The 25,517-nt window shown below is 41.7% G+C and overlaps 1 protein-coding gene across 1 annotated transcript in view; it reads right to left on the bottom strand.

Annotated features, from left to right (window-relative positions):
- ESR1 (estrogen receptor 1) overlaps window positions 1-25,517 on the bottom strand; it is a 256,559-nt gene that overhangs the window by 190,256 nt on the left and 40,786 nt on the right. The window contains 1 exon segment of the mRNA XM_077776008.1: window positions 17-133. Within this exon segment, the coding sequence (XP_077632134.1) occupies window positions 17-133 (117 nt within the window).

Genomic DNA, 25,517 nt, shown 5'->3' on the forward strand with positions numbered 1-25,517 from the left:
GCCCGCAGGTACCTACCGCCCTTCATCATGCCTACTTCGTAGCACTTCCGCAGCCGGCACGCCTGACAACTTTTCCTCCTGTTCTTATCAATGGTGCACTGGTTGGTAGCCGGACACATGTAGTCATTATGTCCTGTGAAAAGCAGAGAACAGAATTAACATCATTTCAAGCAACAGAGCCAGTCGGAATCGACAGGAAGCCACGTGGAGGGTGTGTACCTATCACTTGTTTATGCTGCTCCCTCTGCACGCCCTCCCTTTCCCGCCCTTCTCAGTGTGGGGAAAAGTCTCCTAGACTTGATTTTCATCTCAGCCCATCACTTCGGGAGTTCTTTGGGCGAATCACCTTCAGTTCCTACAGTTTATATTGGGACGCACAAGGTTTCATATACATTCACACACTTTCTCAACAAAGGCTTTTTTCTTTTTTTTTTTTTTCCTGTTTTTCTTTTCCTTGTTTTCCCTTTATGACCCATGCTGCTAGCTAAGATCATTGGAATAAAACTGTTGGAACTCTCAGAGAGTTTCAAAGTGGCCTTTCTTATGGTATAATTTAAAGGATCTTTAGGGAGGTATTCAAATGCGGCCTGGAACACCTAAATTCAAGTCCAAGGTGCTGAGCTGGAGTGGCAGCAAAGTTCAGTCCTTAAGTTGAGAAGTTAGTCCATCACATACTGGCTGGAGGAAGCTGAGCATATTAGTTAACATCTCACTTACCCCTCTCTCTCCTAGAGAAAGTAATGGAGCCCACTATGTGGCATTTTTCTAAGAAATGTGAAAATACATGTCAAGGGTTTACCAGAGTGCCCCGGATGTAGTAAGTACTCAGTAAATACTGTTGCTGTTACCGTTCACTAATCCTCTTTCTTTATTAATCCTCTTTCTTTTCCCTCTTGTTTACAGAATCTCTACTGCTCAAATGCTTCTTTCTCATTCACATTTATCACGTGTGACTTTGTCCCACAAGAAAGGGCTCCCGTGATCTCACATCACTCTCAAACTTCCATCTTACATCCCTTCTCAGTTCAACTCCTCAGAGATGTCTACACACCTGAGGTCTGCTTTTTCCTCAGCTCTCCTGCATGGCTCAACCCAAGCCTGTTTTCTACCTTAGCCGTCCCACAAACGTGACTTAAATCCTGATACCGCCATTGACCCCTATTGCTGAATTCAACAGATATTTCAGTCCACAACATACTTGACTTATCAGAAGCATCTGACAATTCCTCCCTTCTTCCTGAAACATGCTTTTCCCTTGGCTTCCATAATAAAAAACATTCTGGTGTTCTTTCTACCCCTCAGGACGTGGCTTCCCAATGTTATTTGCAGATTCATGCCATCCAACATTATCCCTCAAAAGAAGTCTGGTTTATAGTGTGCAGAACATTAAACTCTACAAATTAACAAATATCGCCATGGGTTTATGAAGAAGTCCACATACAGAAGTCTAAATTCTTACACCTGAATTTAGACTATGGAGATGATGTGTGCTATTTTAAAATGTTTCCCATTCTCAAAAAAAGAAAAATGAAGAAATATTGCACCCTGTAATTCAGATTATCTGTGCCTCCACTTTCCCATTCACTAAATGCAAGATGCAACATGCATCTTGAAATGTGGGGGTTTTGTGTGTTTATTTTTATATTGAGAGAGAGTTGGGGAGCAGCAGAGAGGGAGGGAGAGAGAATCCCACGCTATCAGTATGAAGCTGATGAGGGGCTGGATCCAGGAAGCATGAGCTCATGGCCTGAGTGGAAATCAAGTCTAGTGCTTAGCCAACTGAGCCACCCAGACACCTCTGCAGTGAAATGTTTTACCTACAGAACTCTTAGTTCATTATTCAGTTTAAGGGTCAATCTCAATTAGAATAGGGTGGGTGGGGCTTTACAAGAAAGGTTGGTCTCATAAAACTTGGTTCTTCATCTTTAGATATACATTATAAAAATTACTATATCCATGAGCTTCATATCAAATTAACTTGTACATTCTTCTTTTGTATAATAGAAACCAGCAAACTAGCCCGCAAAATTGTAAACTGACAACTTTAGTAGGAGACCACACACTGCCTCAATTATCCAGGCACAATTATTATGTTTAGAATCACCCTCATTAACAGGGACAAACCGAGGAAATAATAGAACCAGAAACAAAATTTACCAGGACAGATATTAACTTTAAGCAAAAGATGCAGATTTCTGACACCTCAAAGAAACTTTCTGTGTTTGGTCTCCTCTGATGTTTATGCAGTAACCGCTGATTTATTTTAACACCAAAAAAAAAAAAAAAAAAAAATGAGTTTACATTACGTCTCAGAAGAAAACAGGCAACGATCTTTCAAACCAAGAATTAACTTTGATTTGCTTTCCTCCCAAAAACAGTTGTTTTGCAAGCCAGAAGACAGGGAACCAAATGGGGTCAGAGACCAATTGGCTAAATGTTGTGTTTGCATTGGCCATCCATTGTAGATGTGTATCTTTATAGAACCAAGTGAAGTTCCTGAACTGACATGTTCAACTGATAAAATACACTGGATTTGTGCAATTGAATTCATCCCTAAACAAGAAAGAAAGTAGATGCAGAGCAGAATCATGTTTGTAATGCAAGCCTTTGGTGACAAAATGGATTTTCTCCTGCTCCCAACTACCTGAAAATTTAGAATTGGTAAATTGGCAACAAGAAAAAAAAATGTATAGGTAACACATTGGAAATATACAACTAAAACAAACTCTTCTGCAACAAACACCATTAACAACTATTTGCAAGTCTTCAACTTACATCAAAGAAGGAAAACAACAAGGTAGTTTTTTGTTCCCTGAGGATAACTTGGTAAAGGTACGTAATTAAAGCAATTGATTTTAGTTTCTTTAAGAAGAAACTTCATTTCACACTTTAGTCTTTGGTCTTGTGAAAACAATGCCTATGAAAATCCATTGAAGTAGAGCTAATTTAAAAAAACCCAAACAAACAACATCACACCAACTGTATGAATTGAAACATACAGTGTGTGAGCACACTGAAGAACTCCTTGTACCTGTGACCAGATGAGCCCCAAGGTGCCTTTCACACAGGCCTGGGTGAAGTCCAAAACACCAAAGCCAAGACGTTAGGCTCAGGTGAAGTTTCAGAGAAATAATCACTATTTTGTTGCTGGCCAAGATGTAAAAATGAAGCTTTTGGACTAATGTGGGGACTGAGTAGTTAGAAGTGGAGAGAAACATAGATGAATGAACCCGAAGCAGAAAGCAAGAGGAGCAAGAGGAAAGGCATCCGGAAGCAGGAGCCACCTGGCCAACCCACAGCTCCTGGGCCAGCATATGGGCTCACACGCAGCTTTTCGTCACACGTCTCTGGGATTCTTCCTCTTGACTTTTTGTTTTTCCTTTCCTTCCTGTTTTTCTCTCCGTCAGTAGCAGCTGTTTTTGGGTTATTACCACCACATAGAAAGACTACATTTGCCAGTTACAAAAATAACCAATGACCCATCATCAGAGATTCAAAAGAAATATAAAACAGACCAAATTAAAACGAGCAAGTGAGGAGGGACTGTTGGTGGACTGTAAACCAGTGTGGCCACTGCAGAAAACAATATGGTGGCTCCTTGAGAAATTACAAATAGAACTACCACATGATCCAGTGATTCCACTAGTGGGCATTTACCCAAAGGAAATGACATCATTAAGAGATATCTCTACTACCACGTTCATAGAGGCATTATTAATAATCACCAAGGTATGGAAACAATCCTAAGTGTTCACTGACAGATAAATGAACAAAGAAAATGTGGTCTTTATATAAATATATTGGGGTATTATTCACCCTTAAAAAATAAAGAAATCCTGTCATTTGAGACAACATGGATAAACCCGGAGGGGATTATGTTAAGTAAAATAAGCCAGACAGAGAAAGACAGATACTGCATGGTATCACTTGTGTGGAGTCCTGAGAAGAATAAGGTCTGAGGATTTGATGTATAATATGGTGACTATAATTGATAACAGTGTATTGTTATCAATGAAATTAGCTCAAAAAATAGAACTTAAACATTCTCACTACACACACACACCCATACACACACACATGCACACACACACACACACACAAAAGGTAAATAGGTAATGGATGTGTTAACTAACTCAGTGGAGGGAATCCTTTCACAAGGTAGACATTATAAATATTTTATAATTTTGTCACTTATGCTTCAATGAAGCTAAAACATAAAATAAAAACCAAAACAAGCAGTAGCCTGAAGGGAACCTAACCTTGTGTATCTTTCCTTTTGCCACACTTCCCCCTCAGCGTATTCTAGCAAACACCTCAGACCAAATCCTTTGCTGAGCTTCCCACCCATATACCTACCTGCCCACAGTCCATCTAGACTTGATTTTCTCATAGTCTCGTCAAAACAAATGTGTCGCAAACATGACTGTCAGTCATCTTTCCTCATCAACATCCTATTTACCGCCACAACACACAGCCTGAGACGTGGTGTGACTCAAGATTCTATACCCGCTTCCTCACTCAAACCCTCAGGCACATGCACACACTAATCAGATCAATTATTTTTAAATTCCTTTTCAAAGCAAAGTCCATTTCTCCTGGGCCCACCATCCCTACCATAGCTCATACCATCTCCAGCCCACGAAGCCACCCCCTGCCTCCAGCCTTACCCTGCAAACCATTCCCCACTGTGTCACCAGGTGACTCTTCTAAAGTCGCACACCACCATGGCGCTACCCTGCTTTCATAGGCTGGTGTTCCTCAAAGCTCTAAGGATAAAATCTAAATGCCTTAAAACAGCTTACCAAGCTCTTCCTGATCAGCCCCTCCCTCCTTTCCTGCCTTATCTCTTACCAGCCTGTAAGTTCTAACCGTGTAACCGTGTCCTTCTTTTCAACCACACCATGCTCCTTCTCAGCCTCAGGACTCAGCACACACCATTCCTTCCTGTGGGAACAGACTTTCCCTACTGTTGGCTCAACGGACTCCCAGGAACCTTTGAGGTGTGTCAATCGAGACATCAATTCCTCTAGGATTCCTTTCTGCCCCTCCAGTGATGCCTAGCTTTTATTCTCTCAGGGTGCTTTCTACATTGGACTTTAACTGTTTGTCACGATCCTCAGGTAGCTTTAAGCTTGACAAGGGATGGACTATACCTGTCTTATTTATCACCATTTATCCTGTGCCCAGCACATTCTCAGGCACACAGTGGAGCTCAACAATTATTTGTTATCTGTCCAAAAGAAAGTTGCTAAAGCTCTTTGTTGCCTCCCCCACCCAGTCCTATCTGGAGCACAGGCCTCCCAAGGGGGGGGCAAGGTGGGGTTCTCTGAAAGAAGGAATGACTGAGAAGTCGATGGCCCCAAACAAAGCAATGGCTGCCACACCTCAGGACCCCAAAACTCAGGTCCACGAGAGGAAGACTTGGTCCTAAAAGAACTTGTTGTAGAAATGAGATTTCCAAAGAAATTTTAATAAAAACCAGTATTGATTTTCAGTAGAAAATGAAGGATTAAAAATGTTCAAGGTAATGCCAAGGAGGAAAAAAAATACCAAAATACGCATTAATCATCTCTGAGTAGTAAAGTGGGCAAAGCAGAGGGAAGATGTAAGAAAGCTTGAAATAGCTTTGCCAAATCCATAGGGCTACAGAAGGAGGAATGGGAAGAGTTGGTCAAAGATTCTGGTGGCTTACGCCAAGATCTCTCAAAACTTGATTGTTAACATGTATCAAAAAAGAGGATCTAAATTGGGGAGTGGGCTGGGAAGAAGTGTGGAAAAATTTTAAACACGTTGTGTTTGAGATTTCAGCAGCACACCAACAAACACAACTACCCAACAAACTATTATGAATATAGTGCCGAACCTTTGGAGACATGTCAAAATCAAGTTGGAAATCCCATGACCCAGAAATTCAATTTCTAGGTATATGCCCAAAAGAACTAAAAGCACAGACTCAAACAGATATTTGCACACCCACGTTCACAGCAGCAATATTCACAATAGCCAACAGCTAGAAACAACCCAAATGTCCATTGGCAGATAAATGGATAAAACATATGGTATATACATGGAATGGAATTTTATCGGGTATTAGAAAGAAATAAAATTTGGATACACACTACAACACAAATGAACCCTGAAGACATGCAGAGTGAAATCAGCCAGACCCGAAGGACAAATATTGTATGATTCCAACTACATGTAAAGTACCTAGAGTAGTCAAATTCTTAGAGACAGAAAATAAAATAAAAGGTACCAGAAGTTATAGGAAGGGGGAAATGGGGAATGTACTGGGCAATGAGTACAGCGTTTCCATTTGGGATGATGAAAAAACCCTGGAGATGGAAAGTGGTGATAGTTACACAATGACGCAAATTACTAAATGCCACTGAACTGTACAACTGGAAGTGATTAATTTCATGGAAATTTCAGGGAAATTTCATGTTATGTATGTTCTACCACAACTTTTAAAAATGAAGTTGGATGTATAGGAAGCATCTCCGTGGGGCAGGGCAGGAAAAGAAATCAAAGATATGCATTTTAAGTCGGCCTGTTCAGATTTTCCTCTTAAAGAAATGCCCTTGGGCCCAAGGACTGGCCAGCAGCAGTGGCCACGTGCTCTGCTTGGACCAGGCGCCAGGCCAGGTGACTTTAGCCCTTTATCTCATCTAAACATCACAACTGACAAGTCAGGTCATTGTAACTCCCATGTTATAGAAGCAGAAACTGAGACCCTAAGAGATTAACTAACTTGCTCAAGGTCACAGGGCTACCAGAGGCAGGGCCATGATCAAACCCTGTAACTCCAGGAACCCCACCATAGGGTTCACACCTTGAAAAGAACTTGATACCGACACCTAGCCAGATGTCGAAAAACCGTTAACACTTTAAACTATTATCAAAACGTTTTCCCCTAGCATAATTACATTATATCACTAGGAGCACATTTCAGAAGCAGCAATGAAATTATTTCTAAACCTGTGAATCCTAAGACTCCCAAAGTTAAAGATATGAGAGATTAATCCCATGAGATATATCCATCAGTAGATAATGGTATATATTATCAAAATCTCCCTGGAAAATCTTTCAGCACATTCTAGTATAAAACAGAGAGAGAGCAGGAGGCAAGGTATTGAGGAAATAAATAAGAAATTTACTTTCTGTAAAAGAACAACTGCAGTATTAGGTTTGGAAATAAATTTTGACTCAGATATTAAAGTGAATATTCTCTGATTTACAGCCAGTGCGCTGAGCCAAGCAAAATGAAATAGACTTTGGCTGTCTCAGTGAACACATTCCTAAAAATCCAGTGAGGACATCCAATGTGCCATGATTTGAACTATTTCACAACCACATCTGTATGTAATGGCATGCAAATAAAAACGCCATGCTTTAATAACGCAGCCCAAATTATATTTTTGCAGCTAGTCAATTCTATGTCTTACCAGTGACAATAGCCACCTTCAAATGGCAGTTTGCCTTTATTTTTTAAGCGAAGTACAAATATTATTTGCATCTAAGGATATTTTTAAAGGAAACAACATTTAAAGGAATTCTAGGAAAAAGGATTGTCCTGGAAAGTTTCTTTTTCTAAAGGAAAACAAAGAGGAAATCCGTTCTTTGCCCTTGTCAGACCCCAGTCTGCTAAAAATTTTAGCCAGGGCAATGACCCGATCCCTCTCTCCTTGTCCAGCCTTGCTTGCCATCTGCGAAACCACAATTGTTTTAAGCACTTGGCACAGGATCAAACCAACAGCTGCAATAAAGGGAAACATAATGAAATCAGTGACCACCATCTCATTGTAATACACCAGAGACAATGAACCAGTTTCAATAATGCTTCTTAAGGCTCAACAAATAATCAAGAGCCGTCCACAGCCCAGGAAAGGACTTTCTGCAATTGCTCCTATTGGGACAATAGGTAAGCATCGCACAAAAGGGAGCACTGTGACAACCAGTGTGTGATTAGTTCAATGCCAGGCAGCATTCAGCTCACCTACGGACCTTTGCTCTGTTCAATTGTTTCCAGAGAGTTTCCCAAGCTTTCCTCCTACTTGGAGTCATTTAAAGTCCAGACACTGGTGTCCAAAAGCAGTAGGAATTATTTCAAAATGTTCCTGTCCAATGCTGAGGACGCAAGTAAGAGGGAAATGGGTTGGTGATCAGAGCAAGAGAGCGAGAACTCAGAGATCCAGAGCAGCATTGCGCTTACTGCCCTGGATTTCTGGAACCGCTAAGAAGCACATTGTCCCACCCTCCCGCTCCTGGGCAGGCTGCTGCAGTGCTGTAGACGAGAAGGGAAAGGACGGGCTTACTAAGATCTGATGTGGTAAGGACTGTGAATGTCCTTTAAGCTTCTGGCCACCTAACCACTAAATAAGGGGTTTCATTCATCGTCAGAAGCCCTCCAAAATGAAGTCCCTAGACAGGCACCTCCAAAGCATCCTGATAAAAGTCATGAAAGAAGAGGCAGGAGATCTGTTTCAATGGTCAAAAGACTCGTCCAGCACATTTTAACATGAGCTCAGTTACTCCCTTTTTATCTTTAAGTCCGCTTCAAAAATGAGGAGATAAGCCCCAAAGATAGTCTGTCAGACTTAGAATTAACTATTAGTCTACATTCTCAGCTTAAATAACAATCTCTCCCAACAAGCAGAAACCAGTGGGGTCACTCATTATCTTGCCAATGAACCTTTACATGATGGTTGTTTGGTAAAACAAAAACTATGCCTAGAGACAAGTATTTACTGATACTTATTCGTGTGGTAACTTTAACCCAGATTAGCACAGATAATCTAATGTGTCTTCTAGGGCTCATGGTGGGGGATAGTTTCTCCGACATATGATGCAGTAGCCCAGCGGCCCAGCGAAAAGTGGGATGAATGTTAGATGCTCAGTAAGCAAATACATGGGAATATATTAAATCCACACGTCCTGGATATCCAGACGGCTCAAATCCATGTGGCGAGGCTGCCCTAGGAGGAGAATTCCCCCAGAAGAGCCAGTCCACAATGCTTGGAAAAGAGTTTTCTCATTTTCCAAGCGTGTTCGGGCTCCTCTGTGTACTTGCTAGTCCACACCCCATTCCAGTTAATGAAAACAAGAGAGCCTGGAAAAATCTAGAGTCTCCTCCTCCACCCAACCTCAAGAACTAGCCTCCAGAAAGATGGCCTGAGTGCTCTGAACAAGCTAAGCCGTTGGATTCTTGTTCCAGGTCTCATCTCTAAACGGAAAGGGAAGAAGAATCTGTTCTCTAAAAACTTCAATCATTCTCTTTTCTCACTTTCCTCAGGGACATACTTCCTTTTCATCTGGCTTCTTAGGTTCAAGTTTGGTGATTTTTTTTTTTTTTTTTTTTTTTTTTTTTTTTTTGCTTGAGGTTTTTTCTCCATTTGTGGCTGCTGCACTAAATGGAAGGAATGACGGACACACCTGGAGAACGTCACAGGGCTCAGAAGCACTGGACCCGTGTATGCATCTAGGTGTGTGTGAGTCACGGGATCTCAGGTGAACCAGGCAATCCCTCTTCACTGTCTGAGACCTCCCTTAGCCGCTGCTATGAGGCCCAGACAGATAATATATGCAAACACTTGGCCCACCATAAAACTTTGTGCCAAGAGAACATATCAATTACTATGGACTAAAATATAGCCATTTAAAAAAATGAGACCTATATGTACTGATATGGAAAAATGTCCAACATATATAATTCAGTGAGAAAAGCTATTCACAGAATAAAGCGTAGAGTATAATGCTATTTATAGATCCAAAACGTACGTGTATGTGTATGGGGGGGGGGGGGTATTTATTTTTTGGATGAAACTATTACTAGTGTTTACCTATCAAGAAAGGAAGAACAGATTTTGGTACAGGACCAGAGAAAGGCCGGACCTTTTCATCATGTACCACACTGTACTGTCTAACACTTAACATGCGTATTTCTAGGGAGGCTTTAATAATAATAAAAAAGGTGTTCTGAAAATTTCTAACCAAAACCAGCCTGGCATGAACAATCTTCATTCTTTTTCTGGTCCCACCCCCAATCCGGGGATTATTTCTCCCTACTTTGCAGCCCACAGACTAAGTAATAAGTTTAACCACCAGAACCTCGTGAAGCAAGGGGAAACTAGCATGCTTCTTTTATAAAGAATAGGAAAAGGGCGAAGCGTGAGCTGTGGTTTTTGACCTGCAGGAAGCCCAGCAAAGAACAAGTAGCAGACACCCGAACCACAGACACGGGCTCCGGTCTGTTTCTGCTCCTGTCACAAAGCCATCTCGAGAATTTGTGACTCTCCTCCCGCCCCAGCTGGGCCTGGCTTCCCGTGCTTTGCGCTGACCCAAACCTTTATCCCCGAGGGACCTAGGTCTCCTCTCCATATATATAGAGGGTAAAGTCATCACTAACCTTTCTCCTCTGCCAGGTAGGATACAAGAAGGCACACGGGGTATCTCGGGTTCTGCCAATACAGGGTAACAGCCTCATTCCCCTTGCCAAGCAGGACTGACCCCAGCCAACTGTGTACCCTCCTCTCCCTGCCTTTATTTATTTATTTATTTATTTTATTTCTAGGAGAGAGAGAGAGACAGCGTGAGCAGGAGAGGGTCAGAGAGAGAAGGAGTCACAGACTCCGAAACAGGCTCCAGGCTCTGAGCTGGTAGTCAGCACAGAGCCCGACGCGGGGCTCAAACCCATGAACCGCGAGATCATGACCTAAGCGAAAGTCGGACACTTAACCGACTAAGCCACCCAGGCGCCCCCCCTGCCTTTAAACCTAGTGGGACAAGGAGCCAGCTCTAGTGGCACTTTTCACTTCCAGTGTCCCTTTTAAAAGGATTCTGTCCTGGAGGGAAGCAATAGAACACAACAGTCAATACAACACACTGGGTTCTGTACTTCCAACTAGTTGGGTTCAATACTGGTTTTATTTCTTAAATGCCTCAGTTTCCTCACCTATAAAATGGGAGCAATTGCAGAGCTGGCGTCCTAGGATTTCGTGGAAGATTAAATGAGATGATGTGTATAAAACCCGTAACTGGTGCAGGGAAAGTACTCCCTACACGTTAGCCATCGATATTAATCATAATGATACTAAATCTCTAGATTGGCAGAGCTCTAATTTGTAGGGAGAGTGCCTGAACAATACCCTCAAATCAATCTGTAATAACCTATCATTTTCTTAGTAGCTAAATAATCCTTTTTTACCTTGAACTAATAATTCTCGTCACATCATAGAACTTGCCGGGCTACATTTATGCAGTCAAGTGTAAATCATCCAAAACAGTTCGTCATATCAAAAAAATTCACTCCAGTCAGCATAAGGCTAACTGTCAGGGCCGGAAACTATTCTAGAGCTTGCAAAAGCAAGCAAAACTGTAAGAAAAATAGTTACGTATTCGGGCTCCTTAAAATACATGCAGACACCTTTTTAAGCAACCAAGAATTGCAGCCCTAACTGTCCAGGAATGTGGCGAAGTCATAACATGCCTCTTTGAGAAACGCTAAACTACACTAATAACTCACTTCTGGGCTTTAAGGAGAATACGGCTATCTCTCCCATCTAAGAAGATATGGGACAAAAGTCGTGTATAGCCAGAAGTAAGCCCCAAACTCCTAAGCCAATCTGTACTCTGATCTCTGATTCAAAGTACCTGAATTATCCTCAATGCTTACAAATAAGAACAGGAAAGAGAGACTATATTTATTTAACAGAATATATTTCAAGAGGTGTTAAATTTGGTATAATTACCTTTTTGAAACCTACTCTCTTTTTACTGATTAATAATTTGGTGTCCCTCCAAATTCCCATTTTCAAGTGGCAATTATAAAGGTTATTATGAAGTTGTTTTTTTCTTCTCATTTACTAAAAAATTCTAGGCTAGTCTGGAAGGAGAGCCCGCTCTTCGGGAATGCTTCAATAGAAAGGGATTATATTCTTTGGTGTCACTATCGAAGACACAGCAAGGTTTAAAATGGGCTCTTTATAGACTCACCCATCTCAATAATCTACACATCAAGTGAGTTTTAATTTAAAAGGTGTTAACCTCTAACTCTATACAATGCAAGGCAAACACTATACTTGCTCTTTTGTTAAGGACATTTTAAGTAAGGGAAGCCTAGGTAAAAATTTTTACAAAAAGAAGTGTTGTAACAGAAAAAAAAATTCATTCCCTCGAGGAATTTAGAGTCTGCACTGTATCCCAGAAGATGCAGGTCGATTTCTGACCCTTCCCATCCAAAAATAGAGCATTCCTATAAAACTTTTCATAAGACAACATGGTGAAAGAGTGCCCCTCGCTTTCCAAAAGTTTCCATTAAAGCCATATCGCTTGTATGAAAGACCTACACCACCATCTGCTTTTGCTAACTGAAAACAGTCTACAGGGGATTTTCACTTTTAGGATAAAAGCTATTACTAAATAGGTCTTTCATAAAAAAGAAGTGGCCTAACAGGAACTTTTGGAAAACAAAGGATACCTGTGCTTGATACTTTAAGAGACCTAAGGTCTGTGCTCTCCAAAGCTTGACATTCCTAAAATAAAGCAGCATACGTGGGGCGCCTGGGTGGTTCAGTCGACTGAGCATCCGACTTCGGCTTAGGTCTTAATCACACAGTTCGTGGGTTTTAATCTCGTGTCGGGCTCTGTGCTGACAGCTCAGAGCCCAGAGCCTGCTTCAGATTCTGTGTCTCCCTTTCTCTCTCTGCCCCTCCCCTGCTCATGTTCTCTCTCTCTCTCAAAAATAAACGTTGAAAAAAATTTTAAGAGCACAGGTAAGAAGCAGACATCCACAGAGAAATTTTCAAATCTGTGACTCTCTTTCTTTGGTTTTGCGGTGGACATGTTAATTAATTTTCAGGTGCTGGCTATGAGAAAGAATTTTTAGGTTTAGGAAAATAATGAAATGTTAAGGTATTTGCCCTGCTTAGCTTCAGGGCAGAGAGAGAGAGAGAGATCCTAGAGGAAACTGACAGAACCAGTTGGAGGTAATAATGATAATGAGTCTTGGGGCACCTAGGTAGTTCAGTCGGTTAAGTATCCTACTCTTGATTTCAGCTCAGGTCATGATCTCACGGTTCATGGGATCGAGCACAGCATCAGGCTGTGTGCTGACAGCATGGAGACTGCTTGGGATCCCCTCTCTTCCTCCCTCTCTGCCCCTCCCCCTTCTCAAAATAAATGAACATTAAAAAAAAAATGATGAGGAGGAGTCTTTACAGACTAAGCATAATCTCTAACCACTGTATCAGTCCAGCAAGGTAGAAATCACTGGGTCACAATCAAGGAGGTGGAAGTTCAGAGACATCAGGTATAAACCAAGGGTGTCTGGCTCACAGTGCTATCCTTTTCTCTGGAAAAGGTGTGTCCCTGACCAGAGGTGAGCAATCAGAGCCCTTCTGCGACCTATCATCTGATAACTGGAAGAGTGTCACAGGACGTGAGGCTTGGCGGCTGTCTGTCACCAGCCCTGCTTCCCTCTAGGGAAAACAGAAGTTGGTGGAGAGCATGAAGCTGGCACACAGGAGAAGAGGCAAGGCTGGGGTGGACAGGATCGCGGTCACCCAGGTCCGGCTGCATCCCTGCCACAATCGCTGGTAGCCAAGACACTCAAGTATTCTTCCACCAAAACATATTCTTTGACCCCACCCCCACCCCGAAGCTACTTTGAATTTAATTTTGGTCACTGGAAATGAGAAGATCTGCCTAATACGTGAAATAATTTTGCTGAGACTGCACAGCTGAGAAACCAGACTAATGATGACTCAAATATTTTTATGGCAATTTTTAATTGTACAGCAAAGTCTCATGTGATAATTATTTTTATTAGCTATCCTTTATAAATGGTGACAAACCAGGACCCAGATTAAAAACGTGAAAATACACTCAGGTAAAGAATAGTCATACTAGGCATCTGGGTGGCTCAGTCAGTTGAGCATCTGACTCTTGATTTCGACTCAGGTCATGATCTCAGGGTCGTGGGATTGAGCCCCCATGTTGGGCTCCGTACTGAGCATGGAGCCTGCTTGGGATTCTCCCTTTCTTTCCCTCTGCCCCTCTCCCCTGCTCATGCTCTCTCTAAAACAAAACAAAATAAAATAAAATAAAATAGTCATGCTATTTTTTATGTCGTAAGTCATGAAAGCTGAAAAACATGGGTGAAAAAACAAAAAGTATGACTTCATGAGAAGCAAGCCCCGTTTTTCTGACCCCTTCTGAATTTACTGCCATATGGCCAGGTACAAAGCAGACAGTCCCCTCCCTGCTCCCCCCCCCCCCCCCNCCTTTTTATAACAGTTCACTCCATTTAATTGGTAATTGAAACAAAACCGATTTTGAAGAAAGGAACAAATCTCCACTAAGTCTTGCAGAAATAAATTAATCTGACCTGTTATTTCTTGGTAAATGATTCAGCCTTTAACTTCTATTCCTTTCGCTTTAAATATACTATTAAGTACTTAAACGACTTCATACCATGAACTATAAATCACAGCAATCCCTAATTCAGTTATAGTTTTAAGCAAAAGGGCAGTCCCAAACAGGACAAAGACCAGGTGTGAGTGATCCTGTTTCTACTTAAAATACAAAGCTATTTTAGCTATTTTATTATTTTCCCCCACTCCTTAGGGGGGAAAAAAAGGAAGCAATTGAAAGTAATATATTAATTCACAGATAGAATACTAACAACAAATAGGAATTGGTCAAGGAGCAGGGTAGTGGGTCAGGACACATCTCAAATTCAACTCCCAGTCTTACTGCTCAGTCATCAAAATACATCATTAAAAAAAAAAAATCAAAGGGCACCTGGGTGGCTCAGCTGGGTAAGCAGCCAACTTTTGCTCAGGTCATGATCTCACGGTTCACAAGTTGGAGCCCCACGTCGGGCTCTGTGCTGTCAGCCCAGAGGGAGATTCTGTGTCTTCCTCTCTTTCTCTCTGCCTGCTCCCACTCTGTCTCTCTCTCTCTCTCTCAAAATAAACATAAAAAAAATTTTTTTCAATATTTTTATTTATTTCTAGGAGAGAGAGAGACCGCATGAGCAGGGGAGGGTCAGAGAGAGAGGGAGACACAGAATCTGAAACAGGCTCCAGGCTCTGAGCTGGCAGTCAGCACAGAGCCCAACGTGGGGCCCGAACCCACGAACCGCGAGATTGTGACCTAAGCGAAAGTCGAACGCTTAACCGACTAAGCCACCCAGGCGACCCTAAAACAAATTTTTTTAATTCGAGCATCTTTGACTCAACATCTCAGAATTACACCTTACCCTCCCTCAAAATCCAGTCTGTTGTTTTCCATTACCAGATCCAAATCAACTGCTGCCTCCCCTCCGGCACAGCAGTCTCCCCCCACCCCAAGCAGGACCGCTATCAGCTGCCAGGTTGCATATCCCATGCTCCTCTACAGCTCCTTGGTCCCGTCCAACTGTCTTTACCTCTCACCTTGGCTTTCACCATGTGCAAGCAGACTATGCAAGACCAAAGGGGCTAGTCTAATAGCAGTAGCAGTATTTTAAGAGTTCCCTTCTCAAAGCAAAAATGAAGAGCTTTAAGAGAATGGCCTCTTGAATACTGAGAGCAGACTGAAGGCTGATGGGGATGGGGGAGAAGGGAAGGGGGTGATGGGCACGGAGGAGGGCACCAGTTGGGATGAGCACTGGGTGTTATATGGAAACTAACTTGACAATAAATTAGGAAAGAAAAAAATAAAATAAAATAGAGAATGGCCTCAAAAACTAAATTTGGATAAAGAAGCTCCAGCTTTATGCAAGTCAAGTGAGAAAATTTAATATCTCTAAAAAAGAAAATCACTAAGACACTCTGAATATTTCTCAGAGTTAAGGCAACAAAATATTCAAGGCAAGAAGAAAACACCTTTTCCCCGGGCACACAGGGCAGATAAGGCACTCTACATTTGCACTACTGACCCTGAACTGGGGTAGCCAGGAGCCAATGCAAAGCTCAGAACTCCCTGGGACTTCAGATAGTTTATCCCAAAAAGCAGACGGTCAGCTCCTTGTCATTTGGAAGTTTTCTATCCCAAGGCCTTCTTCTTTTTCATTTTATTTTTTTTTATTTTTATTTTTTAATACTTTGTCAAGTTGGTTTCCATATAACACCCAGTGCTATCCCTACAAGTGCCCCCCTCCATGCCCATCTCTCCCCTCCCCCCCCACCCCCATCAGTCCTGTTTGTTCTCAGCATTCAAGAGTCTCTCATGGTTTGCCTATCCCAAGGCCTTCTTAAAGGTGTAGATTTTTTTTATAACAAACAGACAAAATGGAATCATTACAGTGATTAGTCCAATGCAGTCAAAGATAATGGGCAAAGATACTCTTTGCTTTCAGTTTTTCCAGCTACTTCAAGATGACTTTCCTTTTACCCAACTACTTTATATATATATGTAAATGAAGAAGTGGGAGCAGAATGAATTGCTAAGGTTTTGTTTCATCGGTTGTATCCCATGCCCCTGGCACCAGGAGTGAACGGCAAAAGGCAGACAATCAAAGTGAGGAGCAAACGCTGTCCCCAGACTGATTTAATGTATGTAGTCCGTTCAAATGTGTGTGGGCTTTATGGCAAATGGAAGATGCAAATGCACTGGAAAGCCCCACTCCTTGCGTGAAAGCTTGTCACAACGTGCTTTCTCAGTTAAGGAGCACTGCGGAACAGTATAACCACTGTCGTGGGCAGGCCCTCAAATTTTATTCCCTTTCAAAGTGTTCCTTGTTCTTGAAGGGCCTTGGAAATGTTCTTCTAATGCATACATAGTCTAGTGCCTTAAACACTAGACACCAAGGGATAAAAGCCACATTCCAACACAAAACTTCCTGAATTTCAATGACTGTACTGCCATATTCAAATCAAAGGGGAAAAACTCTTACTAATCCTAGTGCTCTTGAATGAGTAAATTGTAAGACTTTGAGGACATCCTTTGGTAACACAAAGAAGCCTCGTGAAGGTCATGGGACTTGAGAAATAGGAAAAGGAAGCTAAGAGCCCCTACCTCTGGGCACTAGGATTGCAATTCCTCCTTTCAGGAAGGTTCTTCTGTTACTGTGCAGCATCATTCAACAAATGAGAACACCCAGCCCCGCACAAGGCTGGGTCCCACTCTCTGGCATGTATGGATAGAGGACGCAGTCACTGTTTGGCCGACTCCAATATTTCATCCTTGCTGGTGAGGCCGGCTGCTGCAGAGACCTAGATCCCTGGTGTTTTATCAAGGATGCAAATCCTTTCTTTCTCTTCCTTTGTCATAGCTTCTCAACAATCCAGAAGAAATGATATTTTGTTGGCCTCAGCTACCTAATGTCCTCCTGATGCAATTTCACTTGGGTTCATAAATAATAAGATGAACGCTGCACTTCAGTGCAAACTTGTCCTCTTACAAACAAAGAAAAAAGACATTGAAAATAAAGTATGAAGACTTGCAGGATACATAACAATCTTTCTCTACTAAGGAAAATACTAGTGTGAAATCAGTTCATCAATTTCAACACTGATTTTTAAAATAATATTTTTATTATACAAGTAAAGAGGCTAATTGCAGAAAAACAAAGTAGATAAGCAAACTAAAAATAAAATTTAGCCATAATCCTATCACTCAGAGAGTGAGGTATACGTACACATGTATATATGTACATGAATATGCATGTTTATGTGTGTACCAAAGTGTGTGTACTCGCGTATGTATTTGCATACACTTTCACTCAGGCTGCATTCACATACGTTTTCACATACCTTTCACTCAAGCTCTTTCTCCTGTCTCGTATTCAGAAAAAGTGGCCACTTAAGAAGCATTTTATGAGCAGAGAATGGTCCATACGACTATTAGCAGTACTTGCATTTCTAGGAAAAGTGGATCCAAAATCAGGGATTGTGACTCTGATGCCCTTAATTGGTTCAGTAAGCAGATGTGAGAACAAGAGCAGAAAAAAGGAGCAGGGCCCCTCAGCCCCAAAGCCAAGCCAGCACGCACTTTGCTCCCCTGTCCCTCCCCTGGATTCACAAAAATTCAGGGAGGACACTGTCAGAACAGGCGGCAGAATGGGAAAAAAGCCCATTGTTGAGATCTGGATTCACACCGTGCGTTCACACCAACTGCATCGATAGTACCAACCTTAAGATAAAGTGGTATAGAAAGAACAGAAGGAGGGGAAATGAAATCTTTTAAACATCCTATGCACAATTGATAAAAACTAGCTAAGCCATTTTCTTCCTTCTCCAAGATCAGGTTTACTGCCATGCTTTTAGAAACTAAAGGATGTATCTAAGTTTATCACCTACTAATGGTTCACATTTGGAAAGTTTATGTCAACTCTTGAAAGCAAAAGTCTCTGGCCATTTTCATAAATATCTCATAAAGCTAAACCCAGGAAAAATATCAAGAAGTTTGCAAACATAAAAATTATGAAGTCAGGGCGCCTAGGTGGCTCAGTTGGTTGAGCATCTGACTACTGATTTCAAGTCAGGTCATGGTCCCAGAGTCGTGAGATCAAGCCCCACGTCACGGTCCACACTGGGCATGGAGCCTGCTTACGATTTCTTTCTCTCCCTCTGTCTCTGCCCCTCTCTCACTCACTCTATCTCTATCTGTCTCTCAAAATAAATAAATAAACTTAAAAAAATTATGAGCCTACATTGAGCCTCCTACATTGGGAAAAACTGTTTCTTTCCACATCAGATGTCAAATGTATTTACTTCTGGAGCAGCTGCATTATATATCACTACAGAGCAACGTCTTTAGATATTTATGAACATCACTCATGTCAAACTTCAAAAGTAAGCTGAAATAAAACATTACATGCTAGAGATGACTAAAGTATTATCAGCCTCTGGATATTTATTGCTAATAGGGATACAGATATACATGTGGAATTACATTTTTAAAACATATTACAGGGGCGCCTGGGTGGCTTAGTCGGTTAAGCATCCGACTTTCGCTTAGGTCATGATCTCGCGGTTCGTGGGTTCGAGCCCCGCGTTGGGCTCTGTGCTGACTGCCAGCTCAGAGCCTGGAGCCTGTTTCAGTCTGTGACTCCCTCTCTCTCTCACCCTCCCCTGTTCACGCTGTCTCTCGCTCTCTCTCTCCTAGAGATAAATAAAACATTAAAAAAAAAAAAATTAAAAAACATATTACAAATAGTGGGACACCTGGGTGGCTCAGCTGGTTGAGCGTCCGACTTCAGCTCAGGTTATGATCTCATGGTTCGTGAGTTTGAGCCCTGTGTCAGGCTTTGTGCTGACAGCTGGGAGCCTGGAACCTGCTTCAGATCCGCTCTCCCACTCTCTGCTGCCCTTCTCCCATTCACGTTCTCTCTTTCTCTCCTCTCTCTCTCTCTCTCTCTCAAAAATAAGTAAACATTAAAAAAAACATTTTAAATATGTTACAATATCAAAACAGCCATCCTCTTCGAAAATACTATGTAACATTCCATAGCGTTGAAGGTGTAGAGGGGAGGGTGCAGTCACAACAAATCATGGTACATTTACAATGAAGCAGAATTTCCGGCCTGGTCCTCGGGACACATACCACTTTCTTCTTTTTTCTAAATTTTTTTAATGTTTTCATTTATTTTTCAGATACAGAGAGAGAGAGAGAGAGAGAGCGCACAAATGGGGGAGGGGCAGAGAGAGAAGGAGACACAGAATCTGAAGCAGAGTCCAGGTTCTGAGCTGTCAGCACAGAGCCCAACAGGGGGCTCAAACTCGTGAACTATGAGATCACAACCTGAGCTGAAGTTGGTCGCTTAACCGACTGAGCCGCCCAGGCGCCCGGGACAGATACCACTTCAAGCAACATCTCCTTCGCCACGTCTCTGAGTTTGCTCCAGAGCAGCATGTCTGCTCCTTCCTCTCAACTCGTAACATTATCTTCTGAAATATTCTTGTGTCCCTGTATCCCGTTTTTCTGTCTCTGGCAGTGCAGAGTTTAGCTCTTCTGTGGTGTAATATGTATTTCACAATCTTTCCCTTTGTGTACTAGCTGAATCCTTCACTGGATTTCAGGGTCTCTGGGTTATACTTTTACATTTGTGAGGAGCTCGAGCAGGGAGGTCTGTGGATGTGTACACATGTGCTGGGAAGAGTAAGGAAAGGAAAAACGAGGCCTGAGTCGAGTAAAAGAGAGACTACAGTCCTTAGAAGTCAGGACGGGTGGTGAAAAGGGGAGAGAATGACATGTGCCAGATACCACAGGTGAAGAAACACAAATCCCAAGAGGGTTTGGTGAAGATGTGGAGCAAATTAACCTCATAAACACAGGAGACAGTGCAAGGGATTGTGCACAAGCTAGAGGGTAGACAGGGCTGGTTTGCAGGTGTCTGTGCAGGGGGAAGGCGTGCCTGGAGAAATCAGCATCCTAGCAATCAAAAACAAAACAAAACAAAAAATGAGGCACCTGGGTGGCTCAACAGGTTCAGCGTCTGACTCCTGATTTCGGCTCAAGTCACGATCTCACAGTATATGAGGTCAAGCCCCGCATCAGGCTCTGTGTCAACAGTGCAGAGCCTGCTTGGGATTCTCTCTCTCTTTCTCTCTGCCCCTCCCCAGCTCACGGGCACACATACTCTTTCTCCCTCAAAATAAATAAATAAAAACTTTAAAAAATAAAAATAAAGGGGAAAACCATTATTACGGTGACAATAAGGTACCACCATGGCACTCGTTAATAGAAATGGCAAATGCACTGAAGTAATTTTCAAGTGAATTCCCTTATTAGTAACTCGAACGTGTCAAAGGAACAAAACAATCAGGAATTTGTACTGGTGTATAAGGAAAATATTGCGCACTTAGTGAGATACACTAAAGTGGTGTAGCCATTCTCTTAGGTCACTGTATTTAGATTTCAATCGCCAAAAAATTCATATTTATAAATGTACTCTAGCCACCCATTACTCCATATTTCCTAATACATGACACATGATTCTGAAACTGCCAAATGAATCAAATAAAAATGATGTTCATTTGGATACAATTTTAAATCCATATACTCTTTCTCAAAGAAAATACAACAGTGCCTATTGTAGAGAGACATTATAGTTAATAATCAACAATTAAATTGTTTTCTTCTTTTTTCCTTTATTTCATCGCAACTGAAAACATGTACTCCAGCTAAAGGAAGATGAAAAGTGTGGGGAAATAACAGGCATATTTCCCCCTCTATATTCTCTCTCAAGGAAAACATTTCTTTCCTTTAAAAATATCAAATCTGCTCCATGGTTTGCAGATGAGCAGAGAATTAACATAACAGTAAGAAAACGTTTTACAAAGTAGATGATAGATTTGTGAAACGGATTTTTCTTGAATGTTATTTTTCAGTCAAAAAAGCAGGCTATCGTATCTATATAGTCTATTACATAGATCTGAAATAGTAAAGTAGAATATATTGTTCAGAAATAAGCAGCCTACAACTCAAAGTATACTTTTCTCTGAATGAGCATCAGGAAAACAGGCCATGCTCTTTAAAAGGACATAGCATTTTAAAGGTATTGAAAGCAGCTTTCTATGAAGGGGAAAGAAATTTGGGCAGGATTGGGCCACGGGCCACCATTGGTAGCTTTTATAACAACAGTGTCAGCCCATAATTTTGAGGAGTAGTCGATGCCCTTTGAAAATGTGCCAACTAAAGACTATGTATAATTTTTGTGTGAAATTACTGCCACTCATAAATAGGGCTTTCCACTGGAATAGTTGACATGTTTAACCACTATATACGGGCATAAACTCTACCATTTTAATGGAAATCATCGATGCCATCACCAGGACAGAACCACTTAGTAGGGAAATTGGAAATTTAATTTCAATCAGATGAACAAAAAATGAAGAAGAACGCTTGAAGTGGTAACATAAAAAACACCAGCGATTAAAAACATTTGGAACCTTTGCTTACCTTTCAAAGGCATTTGTTGCCATGGTTTTTAAAGACCTCTGAAAGCTTCAGCTGTGGCCACAAGAGCTGCCAAGAAATAGGGGCTCTATACTGATTTTATTTGTCAGATGCATTTTGTCTTAATTATCTCCAAGATAAAGATTATTTGGCCAAAAGGGAAGAAAAAAGGAATAGCCACGATCATTTCACAGGTAAACAAGACGATGATTTTGCTCTTCTGAGTCCTTCCTCCAATGCATGTGTGCACACACATCTGATTTCATACGATAGCAGTAAAGAGCGGCGAGCACCTAAAAGTGGTCATGAGAATGCCATTCTTACACAGAAGGACGTTTTGGGGTTTTGAATTTCACGGTGGGACCTTTCTTCTCATCTGATGAGAACCAGGAGCCAAACATCTAGCAAATTTACCAATACCTAGGGGTAAGGTCTTTCTTTCATAAAGTTCCATTAAAACGCTTTCATTTGGGGCGCCTGGATGGTTCAGTCTGTTGAGCGTCCGACTTCGGCTCAAGTCATGATCTCACAGTTCATGGGTTCAAGCCCCGCGTCGGGCTCTGTGCTGACAGCTCAGAGCCTGGAGCTGCTTCGAATTCTGTGTCTCCCTCTCTGACCCTCCCCTGCTCACACTGTCTCTCTCTCTCTCAGAAATAAATAAAACATTTAAAAAATTTATTAAAAAAAAGCTTTCATTTGACAATTACATTAACACTCATATGTGTACACACTGAAATTCTTCTGCCCTTCAGCCTCATGTTACCACAACATAGGGAGAAAAAATTAGAAGTAGAAATAATGGAAGGATTAGGCAAGCTCTGGGCTGGAAAGGATGACTGTGGACTCCCACTGTATAAATAATTTGAGGGAAAAAACTGCTTTTTATTTGAAAATCATAAAAATGCTTATGTTTGTTCCTGCCATTTACTATTTGTACAGTTTAATGTGAGGGAGCCAGCATGCTCTCTTAAATTGTAAGCTAGCTCCTGGAGAGCAACATTCCGCCCGCTTGGGCTAATTTATGATTTTCCTCTTTAGAAGGACCTCAAACATACACTTTTAATAATGAGAGTGTTTCTTGCAAGGTTTTGGTAAGATGCAGGGAACTCATAATACATTATTATGAGAATCAAGAGGAAGTTTCTGGAGTTACTTCTCCATTATTAATAATGGGCAACCTTCAGGAAGTAGTTAAACCATTCTTTTCACTACATTTATTTTTTTTTAATATTTTTATTTATTTCTAGGAGAGAGAGAGAGAGAGACAGCGTGAGCAGGGGAGGGTCAGAGAGAGAGAGAGATACAGACTCTGAAATAGGTTCCAGGCTCTGAGCTGGCAGTCAGCACAGAGCCCGATGCGGGGCTCGAACCCACGAACCGCGAGATCATGACCTAAGCGAAAGTCAGACGCTTAACCGACTAAGCCACCCAGGCGCCCCTCTTTAAAATTTACTGAGGAAATTGATTCAAATCCCCACCCCTGGATCGTCTGCAGAGTGCTGATTCTCTTTCTGTAGCTGCTGGGTAATTCTGTCTGCATACCCAGCTATCATGTCAGACTTCAGTATGTCTGGAATTGAACTTACCCCCACGCCCTCTCTAATTGGCCATCCTCTTCCTCTTCTCAGCTCAAGTAGTGACACCATTATTCTTCCTCTGTGTCTGAAACTTTTTAACCCCCTTCCCTCCCAGACATTCCATACTGAATCATCTTAAAGCAATGTAGATTCTTTCGTTATAATGCCTTTCAGTCTATTCTTTTTTTTTTTTTTTTTTTCTTTTTCCAANAGATTTTTAGCCTTTCTCAGCTATTGGAATACCAGCCAACTTAGTCGTCATTCTTCCACTCTCTCCATCTGTGGTCTCTCCTCTATGACTCTGGCTGGTTAATCTTAATTAAAGTGTGTTTCATCCTATCTCTCTTGTGACTGAAAAAAAATGCAATGGTTTTGTGTTGCCTAAAGCCCACACACTGATTCTAACCATCCTTTCATATTTTTATTTACTGAATGGCTCCTATAAAATGAAGCCTTGGGGCTCCTGGGTTGCTCAGATGGTTGAGTGTTTGACTCTCAATTTCAGCTCAGGTCACAATCCCAGGGTCATGGGATTGAGCCCCATGTTGGGCTCCATACTAAGCATGGACCCTGCTTAAGATCTCTCTCTTTCTCTCTCTCTCTCTCGCTAAAATAATAATAATAAATAATAATAAAGATGAAGCCTTGGTCTGGGCCTTACCTGTGAGATGCTCACATCTCACATTCAGTAACAGAAAGACATATCTACACAAATACTCACAGTCCTTGACAATGAGAACAAGGTAACACAGAAGGCCACAGGGGAGAATGTCTGCATTAACATCAGAGGTTTGATAATGGTAACATTGGACTAGAATAGAAAGCAACTTTACAATTAAGTTTGGAAAGAAATTCCCAGCAAAGAAATGGAATGCTCATATTTAAGTAATAACAAGTCAAAAGTAGAAACAGGGATTTGGAAATCCTTGTATGGTTGTCTAAGTATTCTTTCATGGGCCATGGAAATCATTAAAGCATTCTTTACAAGGTATTGACATGATTAGTGATTTGCTCTAAGAACATCAGTAGATGGGCAGTGTGCGCAATGGGTTGGAAAAAGGAAAAACAAATGAACCCAATGGTTTAAGTGAAGGAGACAGCAAAGGGAAAAATTAAATGACTGCAGTGATCCTGGTGAACATTAGTAGGAATTGGATGAATACGCGTTAGACAAGTGGTCTCAACATAGCTACACAACAGTTCTGCTGGGAAACTTCAGGGGCCAGGCTGCATAGCGAGAAGATGAAGAAACTAATTGCACGAGTTTAAGCATGGGTGCCTGAGGGAATAGTCGGGGAACAGATACAAACAGCAGGCCCGGGGAGGAGTGGCTAGTGTCCAATGACGACACGTGGGAGTCACTACATGAAGCAAGGTTGAGGCAGGAGCTGGCTGTGGGAGATATTTGCATAGCTGGGGCACTTATGGTCTTAAATATTGTCTCCCTAGGACTTCCATGACAAAATACCACAAGTAAGTAACTTAAAACAACTTAAAGTATTGTCTCGCAGTTCTGGAGGCTAAAAATCTGAAATCAAGTTGTCAGCAGAGCAACACACTCTCTGAAAGCTGTGGAAAACACTCCTTCCTTGCCTATTTCTAGATTCTGGTTTTTGCCAGAAATCTTTGGTGTTCTTTGGCATGCAGAACATCATTCCAATCATTCTCTCCATCATTTCATAGCATTCTCCTCCCTCTCTCTGTATCCAAATGTCCCTCTCCTTATAAGGACACTAGTCTTATAGAATTAAGGGTCCATCCTACTCCAATTGACATCAACTAATTATATCTGCAAAGACCTTATTTCCTAATAAGGTCACATCATCAGGCACTGGGGGCTAGAACTTCAACATGGCTTTTGGGGAAGCACAATTAAACCCATTGCAGATATGCCTGAGACCGCCTAGGAAACTGGGTGGAGAAAAAACAGGATGGGAAAATGAAAGGAAAACAGATTGCTGATGCTGCAGAAGGCCTACTTTCAAAAACCTGCAGAGGAGGGACACCTGGGTGGCTCAGTTGGTTGAGTGTTCAACTCTTGGTTTTGGCTCAGGTCAC

This window comes from Crocuta crocuta, unplaced genomic scaffold (genome assembly GCF_008692635.1).
Source record: "Crocuta crocuta isolate KB4526 unplaced genomic scaffold, BGI_CrCroc_1.0 scaffold25, whole genome shotgun sequence".
Classification (NCBI taxonomy): domain Eukaryota; kingdom Metazoa; phylum Chordata; class Mammalia; order Carnivora; family Hyaenidae; genus Crocuta; species Crocuta crocuta.